We start from the raw sequence: 16796 nt of genomic DNA, 5'->3' as shown, positions 1-16796 counted from the left end.
GCCCCTTTAATCTTTGGTTATACTTTCCTTTGGGGTGTTTAAGGCCATACAGTTGGCCCAGATAAACCAATTTATTTTTACTTTTAAGGACATTTGAGGCTCTGTTCTCAGGGTTCACATGGGCTTGGGAGGAGACCCTGCTCCTTTCTTTTACCAGTTCCGCCTATGTGAAGATAAGTCAAAGGTCCCTGCTCAACCATGGTTGGCTCCGCTTGGAAGCATGGAAGAAGTGATTCCTCTGTGTTGACCCTCCTCTTTGTAGACTGGACACTGGTTCAAGTCCATCTGGTGGGGTCTCCTCGGCCTCCTTGATCAAGAGGACAGGTGACCCACCACAGTTATAGGACATTTTGAGAGATGCTCATAGTCCCCTGGAACTAGTCGACCTAGGAGGGCAAGGAGCAAAAAGTGTCCTTTATGTCCCTCTGACCAAATTAGTATAGGCCTCAAAGTATGTCTGTTAAACACCCAAGAAGGTTAGTTCCACCAGTCTGGTACTTTTAATTACTGTGTGCCATGCAGATAAATCTTGGGCAAAGGCCAGTTCTCAGATAAACCTTACCTAGACATGTTTCTTGATCTGCTATGTATAATTTGTCAGTAGGTTGTAGGATTACATTTTATTGAGGTCTAAAATGAGCATTGGTTTATCCTTCTAGACATTCTCACTAGCTTACTCCTTTTTCTTAGCCTTTTTTTGGATCTATTAGCTAAATCTTGAAAAAAGATCTAACTAACCCTTTTTTACTTCTGTTCACAGGGGGTGGTGGAAGTGTACAGTTGTGCAGATTAGCACTGCACTGCAGTAATGACTTCCAGGCTCAGCTGGACCTTATAAATACTTAGTCATCTTTCAACTTTTCTTAATAATGAGAATAAAATTGAATGTTGTGAGAAAGGGGAAGTCGGGGTAGGTTGCTATTTAAATAAAATGAACTCAGGTTGATCCTATGGGGTTGGAGAGGATAGTCCTGTCTTGGGGGCCCAATAATGTTTTGGCATGGCTAAACAAAATATAGTATCTATTCAGTGAACTATCATTCAGTAATTTAAAAGAATTTGAAGTATTGAGGGTTGGAACAAAGTGTCTCCTTAGTATGTGTGAGGCCTTGGATTCAAACCCCAGCAGAGAAAGTAAGGGGGATTAAAAAAAGTTTGTAGGGTGGGAGGACGAAAGGAGGGTTAAAAAGGAAATGGGGTGGGGAAGAGAGGGAGACAGTAAGAGACAGAGACAGAGACTGGGAAGGAAAAGACTGGTACATGCTGGAATGTGGATTAAGCTTAAAAAAAAAAAAGCTAAGTGAATGAAGCCAGCCTCCAATTCTATGTCTTGTGACTCCATTCCTATGAAAGGTCCAGCAGCTGAGGGAAGAGGAATGGTTTGCAGTGGATACTGAATTTTTGGGGGGACAAGGGTGTTGGTAAAATATTTTGAAATTAGATTCTGGTGATGGTTGTTCAACTCTATAATCATATTAAAAAGTCATTGAGTTGTATATTTTAAACAGGTGAACTTTACAGTTTGTAAATTGTATATTTTAAAGCTGTTCAAAAATTAAATTCAGGAAAAAAATAAAATTTCTCTTCAGTTAGCTTTCTGGACATATAAGCAGACTTAAACCTCGGTGCCCATTTCCTGAGTCGGAATGCCTTTGCTTACTTGCCTCTGTTTGGATCATTCCATTTTAGTTCTGGTTTTTTTTTAATTATTTTCTCTTTGAGAATTTTGTACATGCATATGATGCATTTTGATTATATCCATCTCTCACTTCTTCTCCAACTTCTCCTGGAACCCGTTTATGCCCCTTTCCCAGCTTAATATCCGTTTTCTCTTGTAACCCTTGTTTTTTTTTGGGGGGGGTTGGCTTTTGTTTTGGAGGATTGTGAGGAACAGACACTTTCTTCTCTGTTTTACTGATCCTTCCTTCTTCAATTTTAAAAAGAATTGAATGTCCCAGGTTTCATATTCACTTTTCTCTTTTAAATATACTTTTCTCTGTGGTCTAGTGCAATATGTGGCTTATGATAAATATATAACTTTTTAGATGAATTTCTGAAGTCACTGACTCCCAACTGAGGACTGATCAACTTCCTAATTGATTTGTTGCTTTCCTCTTCTGAGTGTTTTTCTGGGTGTTATTTGGCATCCAGCTTATAGTTATTCTTTTCACCCACACATCATCATTATTCAGTTCATTCATTTTCCCTTTGTCACACCTATCAGTTTTATTCTCATATCTCCTCTTCTTCCCCTCTCATAAGAAGCCTTATCTATTCAACTTCAAATCTTTCAAATCTTGAGCTCTAGGTTCCATCCCTTAACCCAGTCCTCTTTAGATTGCTGCCTCATCAAACATAAAGCTAATCACATTCATCTTTTATTTTGAGAGCCCCTTATAATCTCTGTTGACTCTAAGACATATTGGCAAGTACTTTAGTTAACATCCTACAGCCTTTTGAAAACTGGAATCTAATCCCATGTTTCCCACTTGAGTTTTTGTTCTATTGAGACTGCCTTGCTGTGAGCTTGCCTAAATTTCCTTAGGTGAAAGTGCCGTGTCTCTTTGTCATTTCTTTGGCTTTTAATGCCTTTTCTGTTTTGTTCAGCAGCCTCTTGTTTATCATTTAGTCTCTGTTTAAAAACCGTCTATTCATCCTTTAGCCAATTATTTATTAAGTGCCTGCTTTGTAACAATTACTATGCTTGGTAATGAATTAGATAGACACAAACCCTTCTCCTCATGGAACTTACAAAACAGATCTTCACTGAAGCCCTAATGAAACCCTCAATTCTCCCAGGCAGGGTTAATTAGTACTTTGATCATAGCAGTAATGGTAGCCAATAAGATATTGTAGAGGAAATGCCATGTTGTGAAAATCACATTCCTCTAGAAGTCAATGGCCTCTTATTATTTATTCCAGTGGGTAAGATGGGTTTTTTTTTTTTTTTTAACCTTTAAAATGTTAAGAATAGTATTTAATCATGGCAGGTCATTGAATCTTGATGACAGTATACCTAAAAGAATGTAGTGCTAGTCTCAGAGTTGCCTAAAGTAATAAATGTTATCTATTTAATGCATTTCATACCTAATTGCCTTTCAGTAACAATTTCCAGTGACATCATATTTTAAATTTTTATTTACCTATTGTTATCGTTTTAATTGATAGTGCAATTACCTCTTCATTTTGATTTTCTTATAATATACTTTGTTTTAAAAAGGCTAAGCAAATAAAGAAATGGTCATTGGGCTAACAGCAGCCAGGGATGGTCTGGAATAATTTCTTGAATGATTGACTTGGCTGTAAAATTTTTTCCTAAGTAATAATTAAAATTGAAGATGAGTATGTAAATGACTTTAAAAAGTAAATAGACATATACTGCATAGTACCATGCTAAAGCTCAGAACTATAGCAAATTCAATTTTACATAATTCAATATAATACACACTACTTGATTGTCTCAAGGTCATATACAATTTCCATGTCAGGCTCAATAAAGCAAGAATTTCTCTTTAGGCAGTATCTCTTCTACTGGGAATCCCGCAGTTAGAGGCTTTGTTTCTAGCTTTTTTCTTTGTCTTTTTCATTAAGACAGCACAGTACTTAGACTGCCTGTGCTTGGTTTATGGTTGGTACTTGCTAGGCAGAGGTTTTAGTTAATATTTTTGTTATCTATCTGCATGAAGGCGGCGTAGATTTGAGTTTGTGAGATAAAGCATTCTCTCACATTGTATGATGCCCTATACTGCTTACACATTATTTCACTAAGATTTATACACAACGTGAAACCCTCATAGAACTTAGGCACTTTCATCTTCTCGCTGACAGTGCACTGCAAATGTTTACTGCTTTTAAGGGTTACCATTTATTTAAGTTGTAGCTAATGTCTACCATGAATTTCTTTAATCCAAAAATATGGAAATAGAAGCTTGCCAGATACACGAGTTTTAAAACACTTGGTGATATAAAAATTGAAGAACAGAATATGACGTGATAAAATTTTCCAGGATGTAGACATGGTCTAGCTGGAAGAATTTATTATTGACTTCTGTTAAGGTCATCAAGATTTATTCGGTATTGTCACAGCAAAGTGGGTAAGATGGAAAATGGGAAATTTGTCTAAAATGATTGCATTGTGACAATTTTTAAAAAACTAGTATTTTATTGACCTAGATTCAAGTTACATTAAAATGACACTAAAACCCAGTAGATAACAGACACATGACATGTATCTGACTCATTTGATAATAGGTGTCAGTTCATTTCATCTATAATATTTGGGATACTAACATATCCACCATTGCCAGAAACCATTCCAATACAGTAAAACAATATCAGGAAAAATAATTGATATTAATAATGCAATATGAGCTTAATGAATGTATTTAGATTATGTTTCTCTTAGATATAATTATTTTTTTAACAACTGCTTTTTGATTATCAAACCTCTTCCTGATCTGATCACTTTTTCATATAGCAGGTAAATACTACTAGTGTAATTGCCATTTGGCTCTGTTCCTTATTGCTGAGTTCAGGCTTTGAGAGGGAAAAGAAAGGAGTTTGAGCCTTGTATGCGAAAGGTAGCTGCTCTGAGAATACCCAGGGCTGTGTATCAAGGAATGACACAGGAGCATTACATTTCTCCAAAGCACACACAAATTTTGCTCTGAACAGTGCCCTCTGGAGTTGTGCTGCTCACTAGCTATGTAGTAGAGCTCAGCCCTATCACACATCATTTTGTGAATTATTGTTTATTTTCATATTTGTATTCTCCATGAATTCAGGGATAACATCATAGTAAGTTTTGTAGTCTTAACACTGGCTCAAGATGAATAGTTAATAATAATTATTAGAAAATATTGTAGTCATGTGTTAGACTATTCATCAGTACATAGCATGTTAAATATATGATTATCTTGCTATACATTCACCGAAGACAGCAAAACTCTATAATTTGCCTGTGAAAAACAGTAATAAGATTCCTTAGTGTTTGACCATACAATGAAAGAATGTGAATCCTACCTTTCTTATTGATTTTTTTTTCATTATTTCTATCCCAGTTGGTTCATTCTTATGCATGTTTTACCTGAAGAAATCATTAGTCATGGTGATTAGCTTGTTCATTGATGCTTGCATATATTTCCTTCAGATTTCAAGACTCTTCAGTTCTGTTTTTGTAGAACAGAAAATACCTATTCCGTATATCAAAATTGGAAATAGCATTATTTTAAAATATGCATTTATTTAATTCTTTGAAAGTTTCATACAATATATTTTGATCATATTTTCCCAGTTCCTTTCAAATCCATCCCCATTCCCTACCCACCAACTTCATGTCCTCCACCCGCCCCCCATGAGTTGAATTTCTGTTGAGCATGGTTTACTTCCCAGGGCCACAGCTTTAAAGAAAACTGACTTTTCCTCTCCTAGCAGCTATCATATGCCTTTAGCTCCTGTTTTATATTCGTTGGTGTAGATTGTCATGATATATTAAAGGTGTATATATAATCACATGAACATGAAAGTCTTTTGTGGGTGAGTATATGTGTGAGTACACATGAATTTTCATTTGTGTGAGGGTGCTTATTGTATACACCTGTGTGTGGAGGCCAGCGCTCAACCTCAGGTGTCATTCTTGAGGAGCCATCTACCTTTTTTTTTTTTAAAAAAAATTATTTGTTTTTATATTTTTATATGTATGAATGTTTTGCCTATAAGTGTACCTATGTGTGCAGTGCCCATGGAGGCCAGAAGAGCTTATCAGATCCCCTGTTACTGGACATACAGACAGTTCTTAGTTGCTGTGGGTGCTGGAAATTGAACCCGAGTCCTCTGCAAGAGCAGTCAGTGCTCTTAACTGTGGAGTCATCTCTGTAGCCCCCACCTTGTTTTTTGAGACTAGGTCTCTTACTGGTCTCTGGGGTTCACTAAGTAGGCTAGGCTGGCAGGTCAGTGAACCCCTGGGATCTGCTTGTCTCTGTCTCTCCAACACTGGAACTACAAGCATGCTCCACTACTCCCCACTTTTTATTTGGGTTCTGGGCATTACACTCAGGTCTTCAGGCATTTTACTGACTGAGTCATCTCACCAGCCGCAGTGAAGTTTTTGTTTGTTTGTTTGTTTGTTTGTTTGTTTGTTTGTTTTAGTGGAAGATGGTAGTTTGTTTAGAAAAGTCCATTATAAATATATTGTAATGGTAGTATCAGATTTTGAAACTTAAAGAATGGGAAACACAGTTTAAACAAAGAAACAAACATTTCACTCCAAAGCTACCTACAACTTTTTCAAAGACACAATCTCTACCTTGAAAGATTTTTAGTACTTGGAGATCATGTCCCAAGAAAGTTAACATAAAGTATAGTATCGTGCGTGTGTGTGTATGTGTACTTGTGTGTGCAGGTGCACATGCCCATTTGTATATGTATGGGGCCAGAAATTGATATTGGAAGCCTTCTTCATCGTTCTCTACTGAGTTTTTCAAAATAGAATCTCTCACTGAACCTAGAGCTCACTGAGACTAAAAGGCCAACAAGCGCCCCTCATCCTCCTGTCTCCACCCCCCCCCCCCCCCCCCCCCCAGAGCTGGGATTGCAGAGAGCATGTGTTCTGTGGAGCTTTTGATGTAGTTGCAGGGGACACCAACCCAGGTTCTCAAGTCTGTGCAGCAGGCACTTTGCCCACTGAGCCACCGCTCCTTGCCCCAGGTATATTATCTTTATGGATGGGGCATTGTGTCTTCCTAAGTAAGTAAATATTTCCAGATCTTGTAAAACCTGGGCTCAAATTGTCAGTGAATATTTTGGGTTCTTACTGGCAATAGGCCTCGGTCTATAACTACATAAATGACTTTAAACATGTTAATAATTGTGATGCGTGTAATTTTTTTTTCTTCAAAGACTTGGATAATAATGCCCGTTTTTTTGTTTGCTTTTGTTTTTTTCTTTCCTGTAATGAGACTAATAGCTATCTTTTGATTAGAAGTAAATTCCCTCAAGGCTTAGTATTCTATATCGCATGGAGTAGTGCTTTATATGGAGAAGCAAGAAAAAAAAGTTTTGAAATTGTTTTTTTAGATTGGTAATTTTTATAATTCTTTCTAGGAATATGGTCTGAAGTATATGATATTAACACTCTCTTGAAATTGTCTTGAAAGCAAATTGTATTGATTGATAAGATGATCTTTAAGTGATAACAGCATTATGAAATTACAAATATACAGTTCTTTATTGGATTATATCTGAATATGTTAAATGATGTTATTCATATTGGAAGACATACTGATATATAGTTAGCATAAATGAAACATCTTTAAAAACATTTTCTATTTAATTTTCAGTTCCTAATGTATTGATATTTTTGATTCAGCCAGTAGTCATCAATTTGGCTATTTTTATTAGTGTCAAAAAACCATAGAAATAAACATTCTCATTTTACTTCCTTCAATTTTGGTTACTATTCATGTGGATATTATCTTTTAGGAACTTGTCAGTTTTAAATAATTTTTATATTAATGTGCAAGTGTTTTAGTAGATCTTGCTTTAAGTTCACTATGTGTTTCTGTTGTTGCCTAATTTAATGATAATTTCATCAGGACAGCTTAACATCTCTTATAATTTTAATTGTTATCAAGAAGAATGACATCATTTAATTTGATGCAAAATGTAGAAGGATGGATAAATGACAAATTAATAATTTACCACCTTTGCATAATACTGCAGCATTGGGTATTAGAGGGATTGATGGCATAAAAGTTAACAAATTTTAGCAGCTTTCATTAGCTTTACATCGTCATATGTTTGTGGTACTGACTGAAATAGGCTTTGTAGGAAATCTCAGTCTAGGGAACTAATTACTTGTGCCGATTGCTGCACTGATGAATAGACCCTCATTGTACCATTCCCCCAAGACGAGTAGCAGCCTATGATTCACGACCGCATCCTTGCTGATATTTGATAATAATTTTAACAGATAAATGTAGGAAAGCAGAATGATGAAGTGCCTATCTAAGCTCCATGACTATCAGAGCCATACACAGAGTCATCTGTGTACTGTCATTTTCCTTCCCAACCAAAGGGAGTTTTATTTCATTAACTGAGTTCAAACTACTCTTGTCTTTTGCTTGTGTATATTCTGTATAGCTGTTTTAAATTTATTTTTTAGTGATAGTGTGGTATTAGTTTTTATTTAAAGTTTAGGTACCAAAGCTATGAAGTCAAGACAGAATAAATGAAGTTTAAAATATTCTTTTTGATGACTACAATCCTCATACATTTGTGTATCCCAGTTTGATGACGTTCTATCTCCTCCTCCTCATGCATGACCAAAAACAACAAAGGAAGTGTTTCATGGTCTTATTGTCTCTCTACATTTTCTGAATATTAGATTCCTATGGATTTTAAAACATTTTGTTAAGTAATGTACTATTTGTTGTTTGTGCTTTTATAACCTAATTTTTTAATCAGCAAAAATATTATTAGAACCCTATTTTGAATTTTTAAAGACAGTATCTTTAAAACATCAAAACCAGGTTAACTTTACTTGAGTATTTTAGGACTGTCAACTGGTGAAGAGTACTAATTTGTCAAAGCTGACAGATACAATTTTATTAGCTCATGAAATACAAGTAAGATTTTATTTTTTATTAGTCATTCCTACAGAAGTTTTAGCTATGAATACATTTTTATTTCATTATTGAAACCCATAAGTTTTCATGCTGTACATCTTTAGTAAATGAACATATTCTCCAGAGATATTTTTTTCTAGATGTAACTGAAAAAGTCCTCTATATTGATATTTTCCTTATAAAATATTTTGTAGTATGCTAGGTCATGAGTATTTAACAGGAAAGTTGACATTTATGTGTTGTCATATAAAAGATCTATGTAATTGGGAAAAATATCCTAGAACTTGGATTTTAAAAAGCACATTTCCAAAAGTATGCTTTTGATAAAGCAATTATTGCACATCATATAGCATGTAGTTTTTAATTAAATAGAAAAACAGGCTACATAAAACAGAAATCCAATCTGATTTACTTGAAAATAGATTGCTCTTTCACTCTACAGGAATGGTTTATTTAAAAACAGTAAATGGAAAAGAAATGCATTTTCTTGTGTTGTTGTAAGCCTCAGGGGCTAAATGTAATGAATATTTTAAGAGATTATTTTAATTAAATTCCTGCACATCTAAACAGAGTAATATTTTATTATCACATACATAACCATGTAACTGAGATATTCATTAAAGTTAACACTTTCTGGACCAAGAATTCATAGTATGATTTACTGACCTTGTGCAAAAAGGCACAAATTAGGAAGAAAAATGAAGGGGGACAGACTTTGATTAATATAGGTAATGCTATACCATATTTATAATAGCCTTTTCCCTATTCTGGTTTATAAATGCAGCCGCAGAGAAAGGTGCCCTGCTGAGGCTGAAATGAGGCTGAAATCAGAGCACATGCCACTAGAGTGTGGGGAAACTGATCACACTGTCAGCAATTCATTTCAAAATGATGTATTTAGTGCTCATTTCACCTTCCAAGAAAAGGAAAAGGAGTTCCTTAGACTAGAAGGTGATATTGTTATTTTCAAGGACATACCTAAGTTAAAGATTACAGAGAGGGGAGTGTGAGATGGAGGGAGAAGTAAGAGGAAGGAGAGTGAAAAAGGCAGAGCAAACAAGGGGAGCTTTATGCAGAAATTCAGTGCTACCACGCTGTTTGATAATTGCTAACATATGTGGCGTCTCTGTTTCATTGTAGTCGTCCTCATGAGTTCTGGCGCCTTGACTACTGGGAAGATGACTTGCGGCGCCGGCGACGATTTGTGCGTAACCCACTAGGATCGACACATCCTGAAGCGACACTAAAAACAGCCGTGGAACATGGTCAGTGCATAAACCATTCCTTGCCAATAGCAGCAGCTACGGTACTTGGTAATGAAGATCATATCTTCATTATTAGAAAACACTGCAGAACAATCCAACAGCTCATTTCAGTGTCTTACCTCACAAAGGGAAGGATATGTGTGCATAGCGCACACAGGCACACACACACACACACACACACACACACACACTATATAGGGGATAATAAAATTATTGTGTAAGTATATTTATTTGTTACACATACAAAACTTAGTTAACATAAACCTTTTATTTCAGAGAACAAGGCTAAAATATTTGTCCTTTTAATCAACAGCTTTGAATAAATTAATTCTGGAGTCTGTCTTAAATCCATGAGTATCACAAGCACAGCATTTACAAACCAAATGAGTTTCTAGGTTCTGTCCTATATACACAGATTTCCCCCAGCCATGATATTCCAGCATGTGATTATGAAGTAGGAAAGATGGTAATAAATGTCCAAATGCCTCGGTATTTGCTGAACCTTGATTTGTAGTTGTTGTGATTGATGGCTCATGGAAAAAGAGAATAGACATTATTTTCATATGTTCCTGTTTTGTACCATCTTGTTATCAGAGCTTAACAAACATTGTCCCCTTTTTGTTATGATGCATGTGATAGTCAATTTAGGTAGGAGTCTGATAAGTAAATTGATAAACTGAAAAGGGCCTTTTCATTTCAAAATACACTTTTTTAAAAAATCAGAGAATTGTACTTGTTATTTTATGATGTTCTAAAAGCCAGTTAAAATATGAAGAAGGAAATGCCCCTCTCTACCTCAAAATTACTTTGATTATACAAAATATAATTTGGTTAAGGTAAGAAATAGTCCAACCCTACCACCCCTTAAGATATTAGTTTAATGCACAGTATTTATGGTTAAATCTTAATGTATGCTGTACTTAAATACATGTTAAATTATATTCAGTAAAGCTATTAAGAGTTTTCTTTTTATTATTCTAACTGATCTATAAAAATGGTGTATACTTATGTAGTACCATGTGATATTTCAGTACATGTAAGAATATTAAGAATTTAGATTAAAAATCTGTAGTCTTGGGCTTGGCCTCAGTCAGGCAGTTTAACCTCTTGCACTCATCCTTAAAGCGCCATTTCTTGAAGAAAATATCCACAATATGTCATCAGATATAACACCAAATGTGACATCAGTCTGTTAAAATAAATGATCATACAGAGAATAGTCAATAGCAAAGTGATCTAAAATCAGTAATAGGCTCTGGGCCCTATGTCTTCAGCTACAGGGGATGGGGAGGGAAAGAAGATGAAGAATTAATTATGCTACTTTTGCTTTTAGGGTTCATATCCTTTTTATGTGGTTTAGATTTCAGAGTTACATATTTTCTCTGTCCTTTTTTTGGTCAATGACACTTTCATTTAGAAATGTTTATTTGCAATTTTAGCCTTTTTGGCCAACAGATATTATCATGTGTGTTTAAAATGTGAAAATTTAATAATCTTTTTTGTATTCTAAACTTATTTAGCAGTGATTTTGAGTTCTGGAGTCTATGGCAACTGAGAATATTTTTTCTTTTATATCAGGAAGGGGAGAATTTCTCTTGTAAAACTGCACCTTCAGTTAAATAGTATTCTTATCAAGAAATAATGCATTTTACCATTTTGAAGTATTATGGAATTGTTAATGAATAAATTTTAATTTTTTTGTTTAACTTCACCTTTTACAATAGTATGTCAGCTAAGTACCTGCAGTAATGTTAGATTGAAAAAGGTATTTATTAGTAATACCATTTAAGACTTTTGGACATATTTAGATACAGATCTCATTCTAATTATTCTTGATAGTTATTAAGAAGTTAATACAACATTATTTATTTCCATTCTGTTGTCTATATTTGATAAAACCAAGGGTAAGCATTTTATATGATTCTATCTTATTTATTGATATTTTATGTGAATTTTATAGTGATTAATCTTTAAAATAAATTAAAAGAGTAAAAAGAAATAACTTGAATATGAAACATATATTTCAGAAAGCAACCAAATGTGTATATACCTCAGCAGTACGACAATTAAGGAGATGGATCATATTCAATATGACTTTTTTTTTGTAAAAAGATAAAAGCTTCATTTAATTATTCTTTATGTGTTTACATTATTTTAAATAATGACATAGTACATGATTCTGAAATTCAACATACAGCTTATACTCTGTTATTGTTTGATGTAAGCATAATTTATGCTAATACATTCTGTAAGCAAAGAGCTGAATTTTTGGTATTTATTAAATCATGTAACTTACCAAGTTGATGTTCAATCTTAGACTTGCGTTAACTATGAAATTCAGTCTTTGAATAGTGTTTGGAAAATGAAGGAAAATATCAAACATGATAAGACTCGGGTATGCAAATAAAAGTTTCTATGATCAGAAAGCGATTAAAGTTAATAGTCAAACATAGTTAAATACTATAGGGTTCAGAACTAAATTTAAATACTTAAAAATAGGTTTTTCTGTGGATGCTATGTGGGTTTTATACTGTTTTATGACTTCTTTTACTTATAATTTTTAACTAAGATACATTTTAAAAATGCAGAATCTTAGAACATCTTGGAACTGTATTATCATTATTAAAGGAAGGCACTACTACATAGAAGTGCTATTGGATATTAGTTATGTATTTTGGTAGTGCGAGCCATCTTTTTTATAGATTGATTTGGTTTGAAGGAAAGCCTCTGGTGTAAAGGTGGCAGAGTAAATACCTGAAGAGTGATGTTCTCTGCTGGTGCGATCAATACCAGCCCCATGACTCTACTTCTGGCTACCTTCTAGTTAAAAACAAATTTTTTAATTCTGACAATTTAATTGCCCTTCCCAAGTTCACATTAACTTGCTTGGGGAAAAGCGCTTTAGGTGATTTTTCAAGCAGAGACCCTCCAAAGTGGTTATTTATAAAAGTCATGTTATAATGGGTGATTTCTTTAACTTTGCAGAAATGGAGTACTATTTTAAAATTAAAATTAATACTTCCTCTTATGATCAAATATTTTTATGGAAATTAGCAGTAGCAAGAAAAGGTGGGCATTTGATTCTTGAGGATATTTGCTTCTGTTTTATAGTTTTAAAATTTATTAGAAATCTGCCATAATGATTCCTAACATACTCCTAATGCAGAGAGTTCAGTAGCAGTTATTCATGATCAGAGTGCTGTACATCAAGAAGGAACATAAGGCCCAAGTCTGGTCTAACTTTATTCTTTATAGATAGGAAAACTGAGGTAAGAAAGGGCTAAATTAATTCTTGCATATACTGGACTAAAGCCCAAGTTAACCAAGGACTGGTTGGGTTTCACATCAGAGTACAATGCTATCTTTAAATTTTATTGTTAAATATAATGGAACTGTTATCTCAAAGCCATGTAAAAATGTTTAAATGACAGATTTGTTTTACTTCATGTGCTAAAATTAGCACTGGAATCCTATTGAATTTGAAGATACTTTTATTTTGTAGAGAATGTGCATGATAATAGACACTTTGAGGAAAATTTAACCTAGTTTTAAGAGTATCTTGTTAATTTATGGAATGATGCTAATAACTAATTTGATGTCCTAAGGATGTCAAATCATATAAAGATCCTAAATCAGACTATTGTCTGGTAATTTTAGTAATGACACGTGCCATTACTTCCTCTAGAGATTCAGCAAGCACTGTGTTCTATGACTAAAGGGAACCCATGATCATTAGGATATGTACTAGACTTTTTTTTTTTTAGATCATTCTTTGTCATTTCAGTAATTTTTTTCTAGAGTATATTTTATTGGCTTGGGATGCTAAAGAAATAATATGAACTATAGAGAGGATCTGGTTAGATCAAGAAATTACTTGACTGTGAGATACTATTTATGCGTCATTTTTCAGAATCCAGTTATGGTATTTGTTTCACAATACACTGCATGGATAGACCCTTATCTCTTTCATTTACGTTTGAGATCATCTTATTATTCCAGTTACAGTCTTTGTTTTCTAAAGCTAATTCACTGTTTCTTAATATATAATCATCTTTCACTGGAACACTGGCTATTGAAGATGCCTGTCACTGACTCAGTGAATGTTCAAAAGGGATTTATATGTTGTAGGTGGAACAGTTTCCGGGGCTTTTTTGGTTGTTGTTGTTTTCCTATTTTTATTTTACTTACCTTCTTTGTGTTGTATAGATGAATCACTTCTTACACATATGTCACCCCAGTATTTCGAGGATCAACCTTTTAGGCCTCTCTTAGCTTCAGTGAAGGAAAGAATTTTAAAGATACTACTTCAATGAATTTCTTAAATTCTATGTAACAATGCAGTTTAGTTATTTAGTATAAATATTAAACCAAAATAAAGTAAGAGATTAGATAAATTCAGTCAGTTAAATTTTTTAATATGAAGTGATCATGTTCAGTAATGAAATTATCTAAATTGTAGAATTTACTCACCTAAGATTTCAAAATAGTTGGTACTTTTTTATAATGGTTGATTGAGTACAACGTAAATGAAAGGTAAAAATAGATCTTTCCCTAGAACATATAAACATGATAATTATCTTTTATTTTATGCTTGGGAAAGTTTTGTTCTAATTTTGAAGGAAAAAAAAGTTCTTTAGCAGAAAGCTATTAGACCACTGAGAATTGAACACCAGCGCATGTGGTGTGTATTAGAGTACTGTTGGTAATTTTACTGCTGCTAACTTAAAATCCTCAAGGGGGAGTTAATTACAGGAAAACCATTCTAAATATCAGTAAGCTGCACATTTTCTATGACAAGAAGTTTTTCAGTTGAAGTTGAACAATTCCAGAATCTGAGCTTGTAAAAATAAGTAAATAAATAAATTAAAGTGAGTGTTGGTATGCATACAGTATAGTATAGGACTTAAACTTTTTTCATGAAACAATTTAATTCCAAAGTTACTTTGTTTAAATATGGATCGGCATGATGAGAACACATTTAAAAACTTTTAAATCCCAGTTGGAAAGGATACACATTCTACTTTTTGTGGTCATTTAAATGAATGAATTTATTCATTGAGCTATTTTAAACCATTATATATTGCTACTGAGGACTGTATTTTTTGTAAATATTTACAAATGAAACATTTTTTTTTCATTCTTTTTTTTTCCTTTCAAATGTGCTTTGTGTAACTCAAAATCTATAAGGCAATGATCAGAAGTAGAACAAGATACTTTAGTTGTTTCTGATGTGTTTGACATTGCTCAAATAAAAGCTTTGAACTTTTTCTTTTACTTGTTAATTATGAGTCTTATTAACCTTTTAAACAATTTCACTGTGAGAATCAAAAGAATTAGCAAACAGGTTAGTAAATTACAGATATATTTATATTTGTACAATGGTTTTCCTTTTTTTCTTTCTTCTGTCCAAGATCTGGTGTGGAACAGTGGTTAGAACCCAGACTCTGCCACTGCCCTGCCTGTTTTGTATCTTTAAAAACATATTATTTTTATTTTGTGTATGAGTATATTGCCTGCATGTATGTAAGTGCACCCTTGTTGTGCAGTGCTCGAGGAGTTCAGGAGAGGGCTTTTTTATCCCCTGGAACTGGAATTACAGATGTTAGTTGCCATGTGGGTGCTGGGAATTGAATCTGGGCCCTCTGCAAATGCAGCCAGTGTTCTTAACCTCTGAGCCATCTCTCCTACCCCGTTTTGTATCTTGACTGCAATTATCATGAGTCCTGTTACCTTAGGTAAGTTAAGTGCCCTCTCTGAGTCTACTTTCTTATTTGAAATTGAGAAATTAGCAAGTTTCTGAGAATTAAAAGAGTTAAATACATAAAATGTTTTGAATACTCTCTAGTACATGGTAAATTCTATGTAATATTTTAATTAGTAGTACTTTTACTTTGGAGGAAGAGTTATAAATCAAGGAAATTAAGAAGATGTAGTGCACTTATTCTATACTAAAACTTAACTGGTGAATGAGAGTTTCTTATAACTTAATGTGTGAGGAAATCTTAGAGGAGGATGCCTTCTTTTGAATTTTTCAGTGCTAAATTTATAGCCAAAGTTGATTATGTGCTTGAAAAGGTCTTGCTTGGACTAAGACAATATTTTTGAACATAGAGTAGGAAATCTTAAGTGTTGACTATAAACAATGATTAAAAAAAAAACCCATTGCTATTTTCCTAATAGTTAATAGTAGGTATATTCATTTGTAGGTTTTGAAAAAAATAGCATTTTTAATGAAGCATTTTTAATTAGGTATATTAACTTCTCAAATGTTTACTGAGGCCTTCATATCTGTGCAACCTGCTGTGTTATCTTGCAGATATGAAAGATTTGATTTACTTATATTGTGCATTCCATGCTAAATCCAGAATGCCTCTATCCATGACTTCCTTTTTTAATAGGAAACCTTTTGTTCTTTCTAGTGTAATAAATATTGTATGTTAATGATATACATGATGAATGCACAATAAATTTTAAAAAATTACCTTTAGCATGATCCATAACCATAAACTATTAAACCAAAGAAACTTTGATCTGCTGAGATGACCAGGTAACACAGGCGCAGTATGTTGGCTCAGTTCTTAGTCAAGTCACTGTAAACTTATGCTTTAGTCTTTGAGAGGGTTTGAGCAGAAATTTCAGTGTTGCAAAAGGCCTAACCATTGAATTTCCATATCAGTACCCTCAGCTGGATGGATCTGGTGCTTCACATCCCTGGATTTCCCTAGCTGGAAACCAAAAACATCAGTAGCACAGTGAAGATCATAAACTCTCTCTTATGTAGCACCATTTAAAAATAGGTTGAGCTTTTACAAATCATAAACCCTGAGTACTTTTTAGCTTTCCCTAAAGCAAACTACCCCTAGCACTGGGTCTCCCTGGAGGGTGAGGTGGGGTTTTGTGCTCCTGT

At 33.9% G+C, this 16796-nt stretch overlaps 1 protein-coding gene across 11 annotated transcripts in view; it reads left to right on the top strand.

Annotated features, from left to right (window-relative positions):
* Lrba (LPS responsive beige-like anchor protein) overlaps positions 1-16796 on the top strand; it is a 674454-nt gene that overhangs the window by 342747 nt on the left and 314911 nt on the right. For all 11 annotated transcript variants that reach the window (XM_029556710.1, XM_029556708.1, XM_029556707.1 and 8 more), the window contains one exon: positions 9765-9889. In XM_029556710.1, the coding sequence (XP_029412570.1) occupies positions 9765-9889 (125 nt within the window). The remainder of the gene's footprint in view (positions 1-9764; positions 9890-16796) is intronic.

This window comes from Nannospalax galili, unplaced genomic scaffold (genome assembly GCF_000622305.1).
Source record: "Nannospalax galili isolate Female #2095 unplaced genomic scaffold, S.galili_v1.0 scaffold305, whole genome shotgun sequence".
NCBI lineage: Eukaryota > Metazoa > Chordata > Mammalia > Rodentia > Spalacidae > Nannospalax > Nannospalax galili.
This window is presented reverse-complemented; position numbering and strand designations above follow the sequence as displayed.